Genomic DNA, 19,325 nt, shown 5'->3' on the forward strand with positions numbered 1-19,325 from the left:
GTCGACACCACGTGCAATATCCTTGACACATGCAAGCTGTTCGGTAATGAATGCTTTCACCGGCAGTGAGCAGAAAATTATGCACTCAAGCAAGTCTGCTACACAAGGAATGTCTGCGGATATGCAGATAATTCCTCTATGTCCAAATGAACACACTTCGGAGATGCGCAGAGATTGGACTGTCAAAGATCTTAGCTCCTGTTGAATTAGTTTGGGGGTTTTCATTTTGATCGCGCCCTCACTGATTGGGACGGGAGCCAAGGGATTTGCATAAATGCCATTTTTTTAAGCACTCAAGTGACAGGCTTTGTGCTGGCAAGCTGGCAACCTGGGGAGGCCAACGACATCTCTCAGCGAAACGCACCTTAAGGTTCACATGAACTGAGTTTTAGACCTAAGCCTTAGCCAAAACCCCCTACGTAGAACGGCCTCACTAATTATCAAGAAGCCGGAACCACCAGGAGAAGCAGAGAATAGCAGCAGCCAGCAAGGGCACGCTATACTTATTTATTTATTTCGTTACTATCAGGGCCGTTGAGGTGTTACAGATAGGAGTGGTAAGTATACTTATACAAATAAAATACAATAAGTAGAGTAGTTAACATAGGTGATGAAGAAGAGCAGATATAAAAACTTCTGGTTCAGAGATGGAGACGATGCTGGAGGGCAGGTGGTTCCAGTCTGAGCTGGTCTTGGGCAAGAAAGAATAAAAATACTGGTTAGTTCTGCAACTTAGAACACTCACTTTGAGTCGGTGATCAATGCGAGATGATACATAATTTGGAACAGCGAAAAGACTTTCTTTTAGCGATTGATTTGTGTAATATATACACTCAGTATAGCGGAAGAATGGCCTGATGGGCGAGTTGGTGTATGATGAAATGAACGGCGGCGCAACAAGGACACTAACAAGAGAGGGGACACCACATGTGCACACTACCAGCTGTTTATTGCATGGAAAGGTGGCATATTTAAACATACAGCTCAGGCATGGCACTCATCGCATTATCGCTCCGAACCGAACACGTGGGAAAAAAAAGCAGCAAAAGCAGAGTCAAACATGAGAAGCAATAAGCAGTCAAAACGAAATTACAATCGTAGAAAAGGCAGAGTCAGACGCATTAAGCAAAAGCAGTCAGTACCCGAAAAAACAACAAAATGGAAAAGAAAAAAACAGTAACAAAATTAACAACCCGCCTAAACAGACGGCCGCTTGAAATTCAGGGCTGAAAAGATGCACAGTACATGACGTCACAAAAAACTGTCAAGAAAAGACACTTCATTTCTACGGAGGGATACTGAAGAGTCGCTAACACAAATGCTTCCCTTCTTATTGATCATAAGAGCCTCAAGAATTTCACGTGCCACCTGATCGCGACTCCTGCCCAGAATCCTTATTCCGTTAAGCACTGGCTCATACTTGCAATCTTTACAATGTCGGGGCAAATTCGACCCTCCTCCATTTTCGAACAATTTTTCACGTTCCCGTGTCCTGTCGTTAATACAGCGACCCGTCTGGCCTATTTAGACCCCCCCCCCCCGCCCCCGCACGTCAGTGTAATTTCGTACACCACTCCGACGGCACAGGAAACGAAATGCTTGCCGTGCCTCTTTTCGCACATGACTTTCTTCTTTTGGCTGATCCGCGAGCACAACCCGCTCAGCTTTTTTGGCGCAGAGAAAACGACAGGAACGTCGTACCGGCCAGCAACCTTCTTCAAGCTGTGCGCCACACGGTGTATATAAGGGACCACTTGTGGTCGCCTTGATCCCGACTTAGCATGGGATTTTTCTTCTTGCTTTTTTTTTTGGAAGGAGGGTCTCCGCTACGCTGCAAACAAAAGAACACGGGAAGCCAGCCATTTTAAGCCTTTCGATCTGATTGTTGAAGCTAGCCTCAGTCATGTGAGCACAGGACTTAAGCAATGCGGACTCGAGGCAAAGTGAAGCGATCGCCCTTTTCACTGTCTTAGAGAGCGCCGATCCGTACCGAAGCAGTGCCTTTTTTGCTCGTGGGGAATGCATCCAACACACGTCCTTATAAAAACTTGATAATATCTAAAAACTGCAAGCTGTTGTTGTCTGGATGTTCATGAGTAAACGCCAGCCCTTTTCCCTGTTGTCTGAAAACGGATAAGATTCTTTCCAGTGTGCTGGGGAGCGTCAATGCAGAATTAGTACTTTTTAGTATAACGAAGAAGTCGACTTTGTATCTAAAAATTCGCAGGACTGGGCCACTGTCAACGGAAGAAGCTAAAGCACGGTCAATAGTTGATAAAAATATATTACACAATGCAGGGGTGACACAGGAACCGATGCAGATGCCTCTTCTCTGCAAGGATATTTCGGTTTCAAAGGAAACAGACGTATATCTTAGGTAAAATTCAAGTAGTGATAAAAAATTGTCAACACTTAGTCTAGCTGAGTTCTGAAATCCAATGGCTACATTGGATTCAATGCACTTCCGAACGGGTAAGACAAGAAAACAAGTATCCAATAGAATACTGGTCTTTTAAAAAAGCTGTCACCTCTGCGGAATTTATGGTAGCGAAGGGATCATCTACCTCCAGTCCTTTCAAATGCTTCAGGAGAAATTTGCTCACCTTTTGCTGCCAAGAATCCCGCTCACTAACAATAGGTCTGAAAGGCGTGTCTGGCTTATGGGTTTTCACCGTAAAAAACACATGAAGAGACCCTTTCTTGCAGTCACTGATTCCCTTGGCCAGCCCGGAGAGCTGCAACTGGTTGCACAACGAGATGGCTTTCGTTTTCACTCTACACGCACTCTTCTTGACCTGAAAAAATTCTTCAAAATGGCCTGCGTCGCCTTTTCTTTGAATACGCCCGCCGAAACCACCGCAAAACTGCCTTCTTTGTCTGCTTGAAGAAGCCTTAGGTCGTTATCCTTGAAGACGACACGACGTGCTGCGCGCGCTCCTTTGCGTAAAGGTCCTTTTTCCGGGCTATCCGCAGTATTCCGTCGACACCATCCAAAACGCACCTTTTTTTCCCCAAAAGGCACCTTGCTTTTTTTCCCACGTGTTGGGTTCGGAGCGATAATGCGATGAGTGCCATGCCTGAGCTATATGTTTAAATATGCCACCTATCCATACAATAAACAGTTGGTAATGTGCGCATGTGGTGTCCCCTCTCTTGTTAGTGTCCTTGTTGCGCCGCCGTTCATTTCATCAGTATAGCGGCATTGCTGTATGTATCCTCTTTATTTTCTTCAAAGAACCGCGTTTTATGTGTGGCCCGTTCAGCAGCGCCGCTTCTGCTCTGGTCGCGCCACCCCTCCTTAGACTGCTCACCTAACAAGGTTCAGCTGCCAGCGTCACCTACAAAACAGTAATCAAACCGCAATCTGGAATAAACCTAATTTTCTTTTCTGTTCACAACTGAGCTGGTCAGTCTCACCAGTTTATTCCATAACGAAAAAGCAATACTCATCCTATCCTAAAATGACCAGAAGGTTTTCTTATGCGTGGGGCGCAGGCTTCAAGATTGCAGAGAATAACTGCGATATTCAAAAGCCAATTTCATGTGGGAAGGGAAGTTTCCATGAAATGAAATTCTTCAAAGGGCTGATTTGGTGAAACAATGCACGAGCTTTTTCTGCCCTTTGCCTGCGAGGGTCACTACCGCGTGAGTCAAAATAGGGCACAATGAGACCGCGGGAATCCAACCCTGTGAGTAACTTGAGTTGGGCAGAAAATGGATGTTCGCTAGTTGTCAGTGTAAGGCTTTGAGACATCGCGAGGGACGTGTACAACATAAGCTAATCGAAGAGAGCCTTGAGACCGTTTTACATTTCAAAGCGAGTTTTTAAATAAAGTAGGTTTTTGAGGGTAGAAAATTACGCCGTATCTGTCTCACATATCTCAGTGCACACCTGAACCACGCCGTAAGGGAAGAGAACAAGGTAGGATGGAAGAAGACTGAGGGAAAGAGGTGCTGTAGTGAAGGTCCCCGGAATAGTTTTAACCACCTGGGGATCTTTAACATGCACTTAAATCGCACAGCACACGGGCGCCTTTCGCATTCCGCCTCCGTCGAAATGCGGCCGCCGCGATCGAGCTTGATCCCGAGTAGTCCGGCTTGTTAGAGGAGCGCTTTAATCATTGAGTTATTAGCGGGTGAGTTTTGAACATGGCAGGATTCTATGAGGTGTCGCTTGAATGGATTGGGATTGGTATCTACAAAAATAGCATGCTCAAAGTCGGTGCGATGATCAGAATGCTCAGAATGCTCCACAATGGTGCCACTCGCTCAAAATTCCGGACATCGGTCTTGCACGCACAGAGTACACAGCAGAGGACAATTTAGAAACGATGCCTGGTGCTCGTTCCTTCGGAGCGCTATCTATCGGCCACGCCTTGAAGCGGCCAAGGGTTGACGATGATCTGTGACGCACCCTGTCGACCACCAGCGGGAGTGGTTAGAAAAAATGCTGGTATTGGTTCCACCTAGTAAATTCTGCAAAAGGTGCCGAGTTGGCACCGAGACATCAGTTCCTCCATTAGAATTTGGTCGAAACATCACAGTTCTCTCTAATTCGTCTCACGCCCAGGCAGATTTCTGCCATAATGTTCACATTCCAAAGTGCAGAATGGACTCCTGAATAGACAGGAAAATATGTAATGAAAACAGCAAGATTTATAGCTTCAAGAAAACACTTGTATTGAATCTATGCTGATAATTACCAGCTTTTTTCCATCGATCATAAAAATGCTCATATGTGGCTCTAATCATAACTGAGAAAATGCTCGGAAATCACGCAGCGCATATTTACAGAAGCAGAACTCTACCGCCGGACAGTGCTGGAAGTACAGCTCGATGTTCTATCGTGGCATACGCTCTCGTATTACCTATAATATCATCATAATCAGCCTGATCATGTCCACTTCAGGGTAAAGACCCTCTAATTAGCCCTATTCTTTGCCAGCTGCGGCCACCATATCAACGTGACCTTAATCGAAAGCGCTCATCTAGCTTTCTACTGTTTAATGCTAGCTTGCCTTTTCTTGGAATCCACTCCGTTACCCTTAAGGACCAGCGATTATCTTGCCTTCCTGTTGCATGACTTGCCAAAAGTCACTTCTTCCTCTTGATTACGACTAGAATCTCATTAAGCCGTGTTTGTTCCCTCCCCCAGTCTGCCCGTCTCATAACACCTATCATTTTCCTTCCACACCTCGCTTCTTTGCACTTAAACCTCTACGTTTTAGCCCCGTAGGCGAGTACCGTTAAGATACACAACGGTATAGTGCCGGTTGATAACATTGTGAACTTTTAATTCTGTTTATTGGACAGATTAGAATGCCTGTTACCTTACCTGTGCCTCGCTATTACAGAGGTCACGGAGAGTCCCAAGAATATAAGCGCCATAGAGGACAACTCAGTGGCGGCGCTAGACTATATTTAAAGGTAAGACCCTTTTTGACTATTCCCTTCTTTAGCTAGCCGTTTTGACGCAGAAGCCGGTACGTTAGAAAAAATGGCGCATATTTCCTCTGTGAACCATCTGTATTCCGCAATTAAGGCGAGCAGTCCACACTGCTTGTACCAGTTCGGGAACAATCACTACAAGAAAAAAAAACAGCCAAGAGTTACAGAAAAACACAGACCAGAGCAAAAGTATACGCTACTGAAACAAAGCATATTCCACCCGAAGAGCTAAAAAGCCAGGCGCAGTTACCTGATCAAAATACGTGCAAAACGAAGCAACGTCTATGTCACTATTGTAGCCATAGCAACAGCGAGAGAAAGCAAATGGCCATCAGACATTATAGCTGAGCATGAAAAGCCGGACTGAACGAAGAAAAATAAAAACTAACAGTAAAACCACTACCGGAGCATAGAGGAATACTGGCAGTTAATTAGTGTTGCAAAATTCACCATTCTGCAGCAGGGAAACTGACGCCTCTCGTCTGTCTTTATTTCATAAAAGATACCTGTCAATGAATAAAATTGGAATCATCGCCTGTCCTCACATACCTTTCCGGGTATTCCCCTAGATATGTAGCACAGTTTAACTTCAAGGAAAATAAATGCAGCACGGCCTAGCCCCAAGATGTCTTTTGTTAAGCCTTACAGACGCCAGCTTCAAAACCAGCCATTCAAATCATCAGAGTCCTAACCTAATGAATGCATGATTCTAGTGCTTTATGCCATTTTAAAATTTCTTTACGCTCATTCAACGCAGCAGGGAGACTTTTGTTATCGAATTCTTTATATTTGTCGACGAATTTTTTAGACTAGTATGTACCCAATCTATACGTTGTGTTGTGTTGGGCTTAGTGGCACATAGGCATCTAAGGCTATCATGCGCCAAGCTCAGCCCCAATCTATACATTAATTTAATGCACTTTTATAGAGTTTTCATGGTGTACTCTCTATGGACAAGAGTCTACTAAAAATTTGATAGGCCGTGGTCTGGGAGAGTCTCTAAATTCACGGGCAAATCATTTTTCGACACATTGCGTCTATTGGTCATCTATAAAAAATATTTGATATAGTGGACACACGTCTATGAACAACCTATTGGAATACAAGTATAACATGTACATGGCCCTGCACATTTCGAGCATATTTGTCTATAGACCAGTGCCTACTAAACCTACACCTACTAGACACCACAAAGCGCTTTGTGGTGTTCTGCTGTCGTCCTTGTACTTTACAGCGCGCTGTGGAATTGGGAGCTTCAGTAGATAACTATGTTTGGAGTGTCGATAGGCAGGGTCTGTAACACAGCTTTTGCAAATGACTTGAGGATCGGTATGGTTAACATTCAGTTTATTACCGAGATATTCATGTTGGCCATATACAGTGTATGCACGGTAAGAACTGTCCATATTCGACATTCTAAAATTGAGAGCAGCTCTCCGGTTGTTTGTTCAAAAGCATTATTGGGGCCTGTTGTCGGTCGTCCGCCATCATGGGCATGCCATCTTCGCTGCGAAAAGATGAAATTATTTGGGTAACAGAACAAAAAGTTTCAGACATGTGGTCTAAGCGCGTGCTTTAGAAAACAATGCGTACCTTCGCTACTGTTATGCCGATAGGCAACCTTCATGGTTTCACTAAATACCAATGACTATTACTGAATGGTGCATCAGAAAACTTTGTTGTAAAGATTCTAATCTCTGGAGGATTCCCTGTCTGGATTCAGTGCCTAATGTTAAGATTTATGCCTTGATATTATAAACGTTACTTTAGGAGAAATGACTTCGAAGAATTCTGCCACCTGACAGCATCAGTTCACTGCAGGCTGCTGAGAGTAGCGCTACGATAAAAAAGAAATTCACAACTTAACTCAGGGACGCCACTCCTGTCTTAAAAAAGCACCTTCAAGACAAATCTGCATGAGCACAGGATGCGCAAAACCCACCTGGCAGGCCACTAGTTTACTTCAAGTCAGCGCCCGTCCTTGAAGCGCTAAAAGGCATTGCCTTAGACAGTATCGTGCTGTTAGGTACGATCACAGCGTCAGCTTGGCCATGCCACGCGCAGTATCCAAAAAGCCGAGCAGAAAATTTCTACTGTGGCTGCACCTGTTCAGAAGCATATCTGAGCGTGAGACATGCCCATTACCTTCTTGACTGAGTCCATCTCAAACTCATGATGTTTGTCCTTCAAAGGTAATCGCAGCAGTGAAGGTAAAGGTTTGTTTCTTGCATTCAAGGACTCTTATTTAGGGCTGCTTTATTAGAAAATTCAAAGAAAGCAGAAAACGAACTCGAAACAAGAACTATTTTAATTAAACAGTGCACGCTTTCAACTCCAAGCGCAGCCACAATACCACAGCGTAATGTAAATTGCATTAATTTTCGCAAATCAGCTCGGTGTGCAACTGTTTGGCGTCTACGCCGTAGATCAGTCGCAGATAAGAAACACCTACTTTGCCTTTCGTGGAAATTCTCTTAGAAAGCATCTTGCACGTCTGAGCTAGGTGAATGGAGGAGGCACGCAAAACCGAGCGCAAAACATATCTTCGTTGAGAAAACTTATCCTTTTACGGCGGAATCAACGGGCCATTGCCGCTGAGGCAGCAGTTATTGGAAACAGGTGAAACTACTATAGCTATTTGATTGATGCGTAAGAGCGCACGTTTGCGGCTGAGTACAAATGGCAAATGTATAAGGCAGATATGATGGCCCATGAAACAAGGAGTTTTGAGCCTCATTCTAACATTCTTCGCTGAAGATGGCCACTTCCCTGAATTATGGTACCCGCTGTTTCCCCTTTCGGTCGTGATTACTAGGAGACATGTGAAATAACTGGCAAAACACAGGATAGCTAAGTGCGTTAGGCCTTTATGATCGAAAGTTGGAATGGTGTTACAGGGAGCGATTCTGCTTATGAAATTTTTAAGTAAGCATGAGTCGATACACAGTCTATACGCTATCAAAACACAAAACTCTCAAAGACAACCAGACAAACAATCTACTCTTGTCGCTAGAACGACAGCAGATTTTATTTACGGGTCAATCTTGAAGACTCAATATCTTTTTGTGCACACAGAGTGCATAGACTTTGAACCGACGAAAGTTGAGACTTTTGTAGGATGTAAGTATGAAATGATCATCACTAAATATATTGACAATCGATTTTTTCTATGCTATAAACACACAACTGTATGAAAGCCGCCAATCTAAATTTCTTTATATTTATTATTTAGACTCTAAATAGAAAAACCTCAATCAGCCCCCGAACGACTTAACTGTACAGACCGCCTATAGACTGTGAACAAACATAACGAGGCAGCCATATGAAGGCAACAGTGTTTATAGGTCTACAGAAGGTCTATACATTTTTGCAATCGAGTTCGAAAGAAAAGCACGAAGAATTCGTCCGCCGGCCACACTTAAACGCCAGAATTTCGTTTCTGGGGATGGCACCTAATAGAAATGAAAGATTTATTTTGGAATCTGCTGATGGGTGCTGTACCTGCTAGTAAATTGTGTTTGAACATTCAGATGGGACATTGCAGGAGCCCAATCGAAAGCTTGCTTGTTCTATTGGAATAGGCAACTCCCTGCTTTGGCGTAGAAAGAGTCACCGTTGTCCCTTTCAGCAGGCAGATGAGAATACAGAAGGCGACTATATTCAACATTAGTAGGCGGGGGTTGTGACTCAGCAGAACCTAGGTCGCTCTGAAACGTTCAGCAAACGCTCACCCAAACGTTCGGACTGCGAGCGAACTTCACACCTAAGGATCGTCGTCGTCTTTCACTACCACAGTTCATCACAGTCAGAGAGCGCGGCTGCTACACTACAATTACCTCCCGGCGAAAAAGGAGGCATCCTGCCGACTTAGGGCGCACACACGGTAGGCGGGTCTTAGTACGGCTTGAGACGGTCAACGTGCACTGTTTCACGGCCACGACGGCGCGCATCTTGGGGCGGCGAAAGCGGTTCAGTAATGTAGTTGACTGGAGAGGACTGGCATACGACACGGTACAGGCCGTAGTACTTTGAGATGAGTTTAGTGGAGAGACCGGGACTGGTTGAGGGAACCCAAAGCCACACGAGCGAGTCTGGGGTATAGGACGGAAGCGGACTGGTAGAGACTACATAGTTTATATCCCATTTAATGCAGCGAAAATAGTTATTTCCAGCTAAAGCATCTCGAGTTGCGCTCACTTGAACCCTACATGAACTACGACATTCTTTAAAGGATTAAGTTCGTTCTGTTTGGTTAACAATAGAACTGCAATTTTAAGAAGCCGGTTGCGATGTTTAGTTGCTAACCGTTTAAATTCTCCCAATTGGATTAGTACAAATCGAGATTTATGCCATGGAGCCACGAATATAGATTAGTGCTGGCGCAGACAGCGTCCCCCTCAGGCCACCTTCTATAGTTGCAAAATTGCTGCTATGCAGATGTGAAGGCTAACGTTCAGCCATTCACAAGAAGGAATGCGGAAAAGAACGCGACACCAAACCCCACACGCATCTCAAAACGCAACGCCTAACTCTCTGCCATAGAACAATATCTTTATTTTTGTTTGCACATGTGGAAGACCTTCTTGAAGCATAGAGACGTATTGCCGCAGTGTATTAGCGGTGCACATTTTGATTTCCATGCGCAAATTGTGCCTGGACAACTGGAAGTTATGTTATGGAGTTTCTGTTGTCAGTATCGTATCGTAGCATAAGTAATAGAATATCTTGGGAGTGTGTGCAGGAGTTCCAGTCATTTCTGCTTTCCCTAAAAAAGGGCACTACCTGCGAGCAAGCGGCTGCTAGCAGCTTCTTTTGTTCTTTTCAACGAACAGTTGTTGTTGCTTTCATGCAGGCGCAGTCACGGGCGATGGCTCCGCCAATGTGTGCAAGAAGCCGCGCAAGCTCCAGCTTCATCGTCATCTGTGCGTGTTCTTCTATCCCGTGTATAATCCTGCATACGACGACACCGATATTAATCATCGGAACTGTCAGAATAAAATTACTCAAATCATCCATCCAATAAAATGGAGTAAATTGCATAATTTATAATGAATCAGAAGTGAGTGATACGAATTCCTCCGCGAAAGTTTTCCACGAGCTGAACGTGTGAAGAAGTGAAGAAAGCATCGTCAAAGTAGGATCAGTGATAGTAATCAGGATGTGTCATTGTTCGTTTCTGCAATATCTGAGTGCGCTCATTATCTCTCTGCGGGTGCCCGTTCTTGGTGGTGGAAGCTCTACCAACTGTTGTGAAGTTGGTTCATTCTACTGCAGGCAAGCTTCTTCAATTTCTGGAATTATACTTAATTTACCACCGAAGTAGGAGAGAAATCAATTGGCCAGGCAAAGCAGTATTAGGTGGTCGCCCGGGGGCGTAGCAGCGCTACCATAAGTGAATGAGCAAGAGAATGATAACAAACTGGGTGAAGTTCGTCCTGGGGACCTATCATGCATGGATTCACAACAGAAGGGCTAAAAGTATATTCTAGGTGTTCGTAAATGCGCTACGTCGTTCTTTGAAAGCACTTTGTGCCTACAGCTGCTCAGTGGTGATATGAACCGCTAATTGCTTTCGTCTGAGAACATGTAAACGCGATAACACCCTTTGTTGAATGAGGCATCTGACTCCTGCCATGTGGAAGATGATCAAATCTGGAGAGAGACTATAATGTTTGCCCCTCCATACCTTTAGAAAGAACCTCCTTTACGCATTTTATGGGCTGTCTTCCTCGCAGCTAGGTTTCGATGCCCGCCAAAGTGGCTGATGGTTTAGAGCATTCAGTGACCAGCTTCAAACCCAGTGGCGTGAGCCGCGTTTTGATAAAGGTGAAACACAAAGACGTGCATTCGGCGTTCAACGCCAGTCCACTCCAAGAAGCCAGGCATGAGCGGAAGCTCTAGCCGGATATTATCGCAACAAAAAAGTGTGTACTACAAGGACAGCTCCCGCGCCCACCACGGAGGATGGTACATGGCCATGGTAGTTCACAACAGCAACATAGTTAACGGCCTCGCCTTCAGAGCCTGCAGTGCAACACACGCTGAAGAGGTCCCGATTATGTGGGGGTTCATATTAGGCCGTTGAGCCTCCTTCGAGGTCTAGGCCGTGAACTCCAATCACCTGGTATCGCAAAGCACGTGCGGCTGTTCTCACGGCGGCGCAGCGGAAATGCGAATGAGGACACAACAGAGAGCAGGACGATTTGCTCGGAGCCAAACGTTTATTGGGTTCTCGCAAATAGCTGGCTGCTGGATGCTTGATCTTCTACCCTTGCCGTCTGGCTTGGTAGTGCGGCGAAGATGACAACAAAGACGTAAAAATGGAAGGTATTCACCTGGCGTGTTCTCACTGTCGTGGCTCGCTGTTTTCTCCTCCGGCCGCAGCCGCACTCCGCCGATCTCGGCGCACTTGCCCGCTGCCACTTTCGTCCAATCAGCGACCGCTTCTGCGGCGCCTGGTGGTGCGCGCTTGCGACCAGTTTGGTGAAGAGTATGGAAGAGGGAAGCGCAGCGCTCTCGAGCCGACCATCTGGTTGCTCACTCGTGAGGAGGGGGGAAAGCGTCCGCTTTCCCGTCTCCATGACGCGCCTCGCTGGCCAGGAAAGGATATGACATTCCGAAATTCCACAACTGATATCGCGGCCTCACATTGTAATTCAAAATACATATTAACCGACTCGCGAGGGACCTGTTGGAAAGTCTAACAAGGGTGCACTCCCTTCTTAGCTTATCGAATGTACCAAAATTGCATAGGGGGTATGGACCCAGCGCACCGTTACCTTATATGGGCCCCTGCTCGTCAGGATTGGGAGGAAACGAGGCAGCAGATGCAGCCGCCCTCGCGCTCACGCCAGGCTGTTTTTCTCTTTCCCACTCGATCAGGAATCCTATATTTATTTGGTCTATACCTCCAAAGATATTACAGCATGGCCGTTGAGCGGCTCCTTCTCCGCCTTCTCAACAATGCATTGCTGTGCCCTAGAACCCTAAAAAATTTTGACCCCTCCGCTAGCGGCAACTGCCGCACTGTAGAGCGGCGTCTTCGGACACGTATCACACTGTCTGGGCCTCCCCCTCCAACCCGACTGCACCCTCCTCCTCAAGCCAAACCGGCAGGACTGGCAGGTGATCCTGCTCGGCTGTCACGACTTACAGGCGCAACAAGCCTTAGTCGGGCGCGCCCGAGCGGCGGCCACCGCCACTTTGGCCCCAAACTAAAGGCCTTCATCTAGTGCTTGTAAGCATCGGTCCCTTATGTGCGGATCCAAGCACACCTCCTGTTCCTTCGTAATAATTTTTTCACCACTCCCCAGCCCAACCAGGCCTTAAGAGGTAAAGTCTATGAAGGCATACAATTGAAGACGCATATGCTAGAGGTAAAACGCGAAATGGAGAAACTTATCACTTAGGTAAACATTTATTGCGAGTCGACGTTTCGGACATATACATACATAGATACTGAGAAAGAGAGCAAGCCTTTAATAATCAAATCAAGAGGATGACCCGGCGCAGGTAGTGAATGCTGTCATCTCGGTCCGGGTCCCTAGTCCGCGACACCGCAAGACCCCGCTGCCTTGCAAGCACGGAGTGTGATTGCTCCTTGCGCCATCGCACTCGAGGAGGAAGGTCTCCCAAGCCTCTTTAATGTAAATGTGGCGTGAAGTGGGGACTGTGTGGACAGGCCCACATCATGTAGGATACAAAACAGAGCTCGTCACATTGCGTGCACAAAAGGAATCATTTTCGGGTCATAGCGAGCAGTCATTGCAGGACACTAGTGGGTGTTAGTCTGTAGCGCTTGCATAGTTAGTCTGCTTTTTACAGCCCCTTTGCCGGTGAAGGAACTGGTGATGCCTGTTTCTTGTACTCAATAATTTCCCGAAACCGCAAAGCAGTCCGCTAAAATAATCGGTTGGTGGTGGTGGTGGTGAAAAACATTTATGGGAAATTAAGTTTTTTTTACAGAAAGGTAATTGGGGTAGGACCCTATTGGCCCTTTCCCCTTACAATACTGAGTGGAGCCCCTATTCCGGTGCCCCATTGGCAAGCAACGCAGCCCGCGTCCGTTGAACCAAAGCCTTCTGGCTTTTTAGGTCTTGACAGCCGAGCAGGGCCGCCTCCCAGTCCTCTCTGGTGGGGTTGGGGTTGGGGGGGATAGATGGATTTGATTGACACGCCCAAACCACGTGGAAGGTGTCAGCCACCTCCCCACAGAACTGGCACGCGCCATCAAAGGATGTATTTAAATGTTTAAGCACCGCCGGGCACAGTACAGTGTTAGTAAGAATTTTGATGAGGAGGCGCTCGTCAGCGCGATCCAGACCCTTACAAGGGGCCGGGTAGCGCCGGTGCTCCTCCTTGTAGTAATCGGCGATTTGTTTGAATGTAAGGGCCAGATTGTCTGATTGGGAGTACCCTTCTAAGGACAGGGAGGGAGATAGCCCGGGGAGAGAGTGCGCGGGCGGCCTGATCGGCCTGTTCGTTTCCCTGGAGTCCCTGGTGACCGGGGGCCCAAATCAGGTTGCGTGGAGTTGGATCTTGGCATCGACAGCTATATTCCAGTATGCGCCAGGCAAGCGGGGGAGCCCAGCCCAACTCGTAGTTTCGACAGGCCCCTCGCGAGTCGGTGATGATGTGTTTTGACTTGGGATTCGTGAGAGCCAGAGCAATGGCAATCTCCTCCGCGTGTGTTGCGTTGTAGACTTTGAAAGTGAGCCCGTTAACTTTGTTTGTGTTGTGTACGACTGCGGCCGTGTACCACCCCCCGTGGTGTGGGCCGGCAACGTCCACGTAATACACGTGTTCTTGGTTACCATAGTATCGCGCCAACGCTTCCGCGCGCGCCTGGCGACGACCGCTATGGTCTTCTCTGGACATGTTGCGGGGAAGGGGTCGGACCCGGAGGGCGCGTCTCCAGGGTTCTGGCACTCTCTCCCTTTCCTCAATGTGCTAGTCATGTTTGATGGTCCAAGAGGCGGCGACCGGACCTGGTCTGTCCAAGACGCGTGTATTGGTTGACTAAATGGGCTTCTCGAAGCTCACGAAATGTGTTCACCACGCCCAAGGCCAGAAGCCTCTGGTTGGACGTGGTGACCGGGAGATCGAGAGCCCGCTTGATGACTTTCCGCAGGATGACCTCCAGTTGGTCATCATCGTGTATGCGCAGGTGCAAGTAGGGAGTTGAGTAGAGGATTCTACTCGTTACGAAAGCATGGGCAAGCCGCAGTGCATCCTTGCTTCGTAATCCGCCCCGCTTGTTGGAGACCCGGCGGACCATGCGGCCCACCTGGTCTCCCACCGTGCGAAGTTTGGCTAGGGAGGTGTCGACTCTGCGTTGGTGGTGTATGAAGAGGCCAAGGACGCGGATCTCCTTGGACTCCCGGATCGGTCCCGAGGGGAGACTGATGCGAAGCGGTGTTGTGTCCCGAGGGGAGGGACGTAAGTGCACAAATTCTGATTTAGCTGGGGCGCACTGGAGTCCGCAGTAGGCCGCGTAGTCGTCGACTAGGGTCGCCGCTGCTTGCAGGCTGGACTCCATGTGGCCCAGGTTACCTTGCGTGGCCCAGATTGTAATGTCATCCGCATAAAGAGCGTGATGTATCCCGAGCAGAGAAGACAATTTGGAGGGAAGACCAAGCATTGCCAAATTGAAGAGCAGGGGAGACAGGACCGCGCCTTGAGGTGTTCCCCTCGAGCCGATGGTGTATGGCCCGTGTTCCGCATCTTGTATGCGTATATAGGCTTGACGGTCTGTAAGAAATTGTCTTATGTAATTGAATGTTTTGTGGCCACAGTTGGTGTTACTGAGGTGGTCCAGGATTACTTCATGTTTGACATTGTCGAATGCGCCTTTAAGATCCAAGGCCAGGATCACCTTTTCGTTGTGGGGACATTCTACAGGATCTAAAATATCGTGGTGGAGCTGCAGAAGTATATCCTGTGCTGACTTGTGAGGACAAAAACCGAACATAGTGTCCGCGAAAATGTGCTGTGTTTCGAGGTAATCGGAGAGTCTGTCACGCACCATCGTCTCCATCAGCTTGTCGACACAAGACGTGAGGGAGATGGGGCGAAGGTTCTCCACATCAATAGGTTTGCCGGCCTTCGAAATGAAGATCACGAGAGCCGATTTCCAATCGAGAGGGAGAGGAGTCTCTCCGTCCCAAATGCTATTGATGTATTTGAGGAGCGCGGCGTAGGTTGCGTCGGGAAGGTTGGCCAAGAGCTTGACCGTAACCTTGTCGCGCCCGGGTGCAGTGCCCCGCTTCATCTTGCTTAAGGCCGCCCGGAGGTCGTGGAGCTGGAACGGAGTGTCCAGCTCCGTGTTCTCTTCGCCTGCATAAGAGTACGCCGCCGGCCGGGGGTCCTTATTGGTGCACAGGTATCGATCCCTGAGCGTGCGCGCTAGCTGTGTTGTCGATCCTGTAAAGTTGTGCAATGCCCTATTTAAGTGGCGTTGGGTTTCCGTGCGTGTTTGTATTGGATAAATGAGAGCGCGGAATAGGCGCCACGTGTTGCGGCCAGACATCTGGCGCGCAGCCGCGTTGCACCGGTCCACCCAGTTAGTGTCGGCTAGCTGAGTAGCATATTCCGCTGCCTGTTGTGTGAGTTCGAGGATGCGTTTCTTTAGGCGTCTGTTATGTTTCTGTTTCTTCCATCGTTTGGTGAGGCTGCGGCGGGCCTCGCAAAGGTGGAGCAAGTGGCTGTCCACGTCCGTTTGTGTTTCTGTGAGCTGTATGTGCTTTTCGTGTTGTGTGAGTGTAGACGTGACCGATTTGGACCATGCGTCGTATCCCGACTGGAGGGGGTCTACGATGGGTAGAGAGGTGCGGAAAGTCGTCCAGTCCGGGACAGGGGCTTGTGTTAGTGGGCGTTTCAGGGGACGCATGTAAATGGTTGTGTTGATTATACAGTGATCACTACCCAGAGTGTCCTCTGTATTCAGCCAGTCGGCATGTCGTATGTTGCGTGTAAATGTGAGGTCCGGGCAAGTACCTCGTTGAATCGAATTGCCGACACGTGTTGGGTTGGCGGGGTCAGTGTGTAAAGTGAGTCCAAGTGTGGAAAGAAGTTCCGCAAGCTTCCTCCCACGTCTGTCCTCCCGGGCGTACCCCCATAGCCTGCTCGAGGCGTTGAAATCCCCGACGATCAGAAGGGGATCCCTTCCAGCCACCTGCATAGCTTGGGTGAAAATTTCATTGAACGTGACGTTCTTAAGTTTAGATGGGCAGTAAATGTTTAGAATGTGTACAGGTGGGTCACACCGCTTTAGGGGCAGCACTGACACCATCGTGTATGGGAAAGGCGGTGTTGTGGGGAGCGTGACCTCCTGCGCAGTGTACTGCTTGTGAACAAGTGTACATGTCTGCGGGTTGTGTTGAAATGTAGTGTAGTTTGTTAGTTTGGCCCCGGCGCCGGGTTCCTGAAGGGCAACCACGGCAACGAGGAACTCAAAGGTCTCAAGATAGAGGCGGAGATGAGTCCGCTTCGTGCGGTTCTTGAGACCACGACAGTTCCACTGCGTTAGTGTAAGCGGCTGAGTTGTTCTTGCTCGCGACTTAGGGTTGGGGACCATGGTCGGAGGCGGAGGGTGGGGTTACGTTGTTAAGACTCCCCAGTCCCCAGTGCCCGGCGCAGACGTGCAGGAGTCTTCCGAGAAGTCAAATTCATCAGGAATAACTCGGTTGAATTTGGAGGGGCGGTTAGCGTCCCTGATTGGCCCTACGCGTTTAAGGACGCGCGGATTGTCTTTTATTCATTTTTGGATAATGTGAGTTACAGCTTGTGTCACCTGTGAGATGACACTCTCCACCTGACGCGCAATGGTATTGTGGATAATTTTGGGGAGATCAGCCAATTGTGTTTCAATCGCGGACACCCGGGTCTCCAGGGCCGCGGCGCGACTCTCCACAGGAGTAGGAATCTCCCTGTCTGTGATGTTTTCCTCCTCGCCGCTCGAAGCGGGCGGAGTAGGGAATTGGGCTTTGAGCGAGTTAAGCTCGCTGGCTAGTTTTTCGTTTTGAGCTCGCAAGAGGGCGAGCTCGCGCTTGAGTTCCTGCGTCTCGGCGGTGCTGGTGGGGGAGGAGGGAGGAGGGGAAGGAGAGGAGGCGGCCCTCTCCCAGCTGCCTACCTTGGGTTGGTTGCAGGCGGCGCCGCCAGATGAAGCGCTGAGAGCTGGGAACTCCGCTGCTCCGGGTGGTGGCGGTACCGTTGCTGTCTTGCCAGGAGGAGGCCGTGGCGTCTTCTGGTTGTTTTGCTGCCGGCCGGTGGCGTGACTTCCCCGTGTCGCGCCGGAATTGGCTCCCTTGGGTAGCTTGATTGGCGGCCTGGGCCCTGGCTGCGGAAGCCGGATGAATTTGCTTGTGCATTCGCGGGAGCTGGTGAGGTGCGGGCCCCCACATATTATGCACAAGGGATTGCAAACGTGGGAGGCCATCCCCTCAGTACCAACCCCCACGTTCTGGCCACAAAGGCCGCATCTTTCTTTGACCGGGGTGGGACAGTTGTCCACCCGGTGCCCCAGCGTGCCGCAACGGTAGCACGCTGGCACCGTTTTCTTATACTCCTTGACGGGAGTAAGTTCTGCATTGTAATGGACGTAGCGCGAAACGCTGCGTCCCTCGAAAGTTAGCACAGCTTCATTCGATGTTCCCAGCTTGCGCACATGGACTAATTCACCACCGCGCCACTGCACACTATGTTTCAAGGATTCGCTGGTTTCAAGGTTATGCACAGTAATCACACCACGACAGACATCACCGGTGAGCTTGAGGTGTCCATGAAGCGGAAGCGATCCTTTGCTGGTGGTAATTTGGATGTCCGTCAGAAGCTTTTGAGCCACCTCGGAGTTCTCCGTGCCACAGACGATAATGTTTTGCTCCCAATTGGGATAAATTGTAATCGCATTCATATGCTGTCTGCCGATGAGTAGCGAAATGGCAGCGCCGAACTCACCGTGCTGAAATGCTGTCTTGAGGGCGACCGTACTGCGTGGCCTCAGCACGATCACGTAATCGTCAGGGTTCATCCTCACCGTTGGATTACGCGTCCACTTGGAGACTGGTGTCTTTTGTGGACATTTAGAAGACGGAGCGCGAGCGTCTCCTGTTGCTGAGTTGTCAAGAGGAGTCGTGGGCATTGCAGCTCCTCGTGCGTTCTGCCGGCGGCGGCGCCGGCTCTCAACGACTTGAAAAAGGGCAGCTTGCTGCGCCGAAATGGTGGATGGGCCATCCTCTGGCTGGCTTGCAGGGACAGACGACCACGACAGAGTCGTGGGGTCGTATCCGCGTTGTTCAGGCAGAGCCATGTTGAGAGGTTGACCGGCGGGCGTCTCCGCAGCCAGCGGCGGGGGAGCGAGAGCCGTTAGGCTCAGCTCGACCGCTACGTGGTGATGCGGAGGGTTGCTCGAAGTGGTCAAAAATTGGGCATACCTGGGTCAGATCGGTGTCTCCAGGATCCTGCTGATTTCACAGATGCAGACGCACAGGTTTGATGGGTTTGATGGGTGTCCGATCGCTCCGCGCTCAAACGCGCGTCCCCCTCATCGGTTGGGGAGCACGACGAAGTAGGTTCCCGGAGGATAAGGGCTCGGGCAACCGCATTCGCAGCTTCATTTCAAGGGAGTCTCTGGTGGGCCAGCGCCCACGAGATGCATCTAGGCGTGTGATCGGTGTCTCTAACGTCGTTGTAAAGCATGTGATAGGCTAGAGGACGTACCTCGCCATTCACACAGCTATTGCAAGAGAAACGCGTGTCTCAAATGGCAACCTTGCATTGGGGGCCCGCAACCACGAGGAGAATAGCGACTGCTTCAGCCCTGTGAGCATTCTCGGCGGGGTAGGAGAGCCCATTGGTTTGCAAGTTCTGGTGGACTACGG

At 49.0% G+C, this 19,325-nt stretch overlaps 2 protein-coding genes across 2 annotated transcripts in view; one reads left to right on the forward strand and one right to left on the reverse strand.

The window, feature by feature from the left end:
* The window catches only part of LOC149333719 (uncharacterized), a 33,317-nt gene extending 22,886 nt beyond the window's left edge, over window positions 1–10,431 (forward strand). Inside the window, exons 6-7 of the mRNA XM_089556100.1 lie at window positions 5,355–5,427; window positions 10,301–10,431. Coding sequence (XP_089412226.1) covers window positions 5,355–5,425 — 71 coding nt within the window. The 3' untranslated portion in view covers window positions 5,426–5,427; window positions 10,301–10,431. The remainder of the gene's footprint in view (window positions 1–5,354; window positions 5,428–10,300) is intronic.
* A 3,003-nt stretch (window positions 10,432–13,434) lies between these two features.
* LOC149333720 (uncharacterized) lies at window positions 13,435–18,781 on the reverse strand. The gene is made up of 2 exons (XM_089556101.1): window positions 17,579–18,781; window positions 13,435–13,578 (listed from the first exon to the last, which is right to left on the reverse strand). Exons 1-2 carry the CDS (start codon window positions 18,752–18,754, stop codon window positions 13,435–13,437), a joined length of 1,320 nt encoding a protein of 439 aa, XP_089412227.1. The 5' UTR covers window positions 18,755–18,781.
* Window positions 18,782–19,325: the final 544 nt, after the last annotated feature.

The sequence above is a fragment of the Amblyomma mixtum genome, chromosome 8, assembly GCF_055824585.1.
Source record: "Amblyomma mixtum isolate Tamu chromosome 8, ASM5582458v1, whole genome shotgun sequence".
In the NCBI taxonomy this organism is placed as follows: Eukaryota; Metazoa; Arthropoda; class Arachnida; order Ixodida; family Ixodidae; genus Amblyomma; species Amblyomma mixtum.

Bases quoted from the DNA above. Each gene is read 5' to 3' on its own strand.
- LOC149333720 (XM_089556101.1), bottom strand. From the start codon at position 18,754: ATGGCTCTGCCTGAACAACGCGGATACGACCCCACGACTCTGTCGTGG. The intron at 13,579-17,578 runs GTAGGCAGCTGG...CAACCCCACCAG, and splicing joins CCGCCTGCAACCAACCCAAG to AGAGGACTGGGAGGCGGCCC.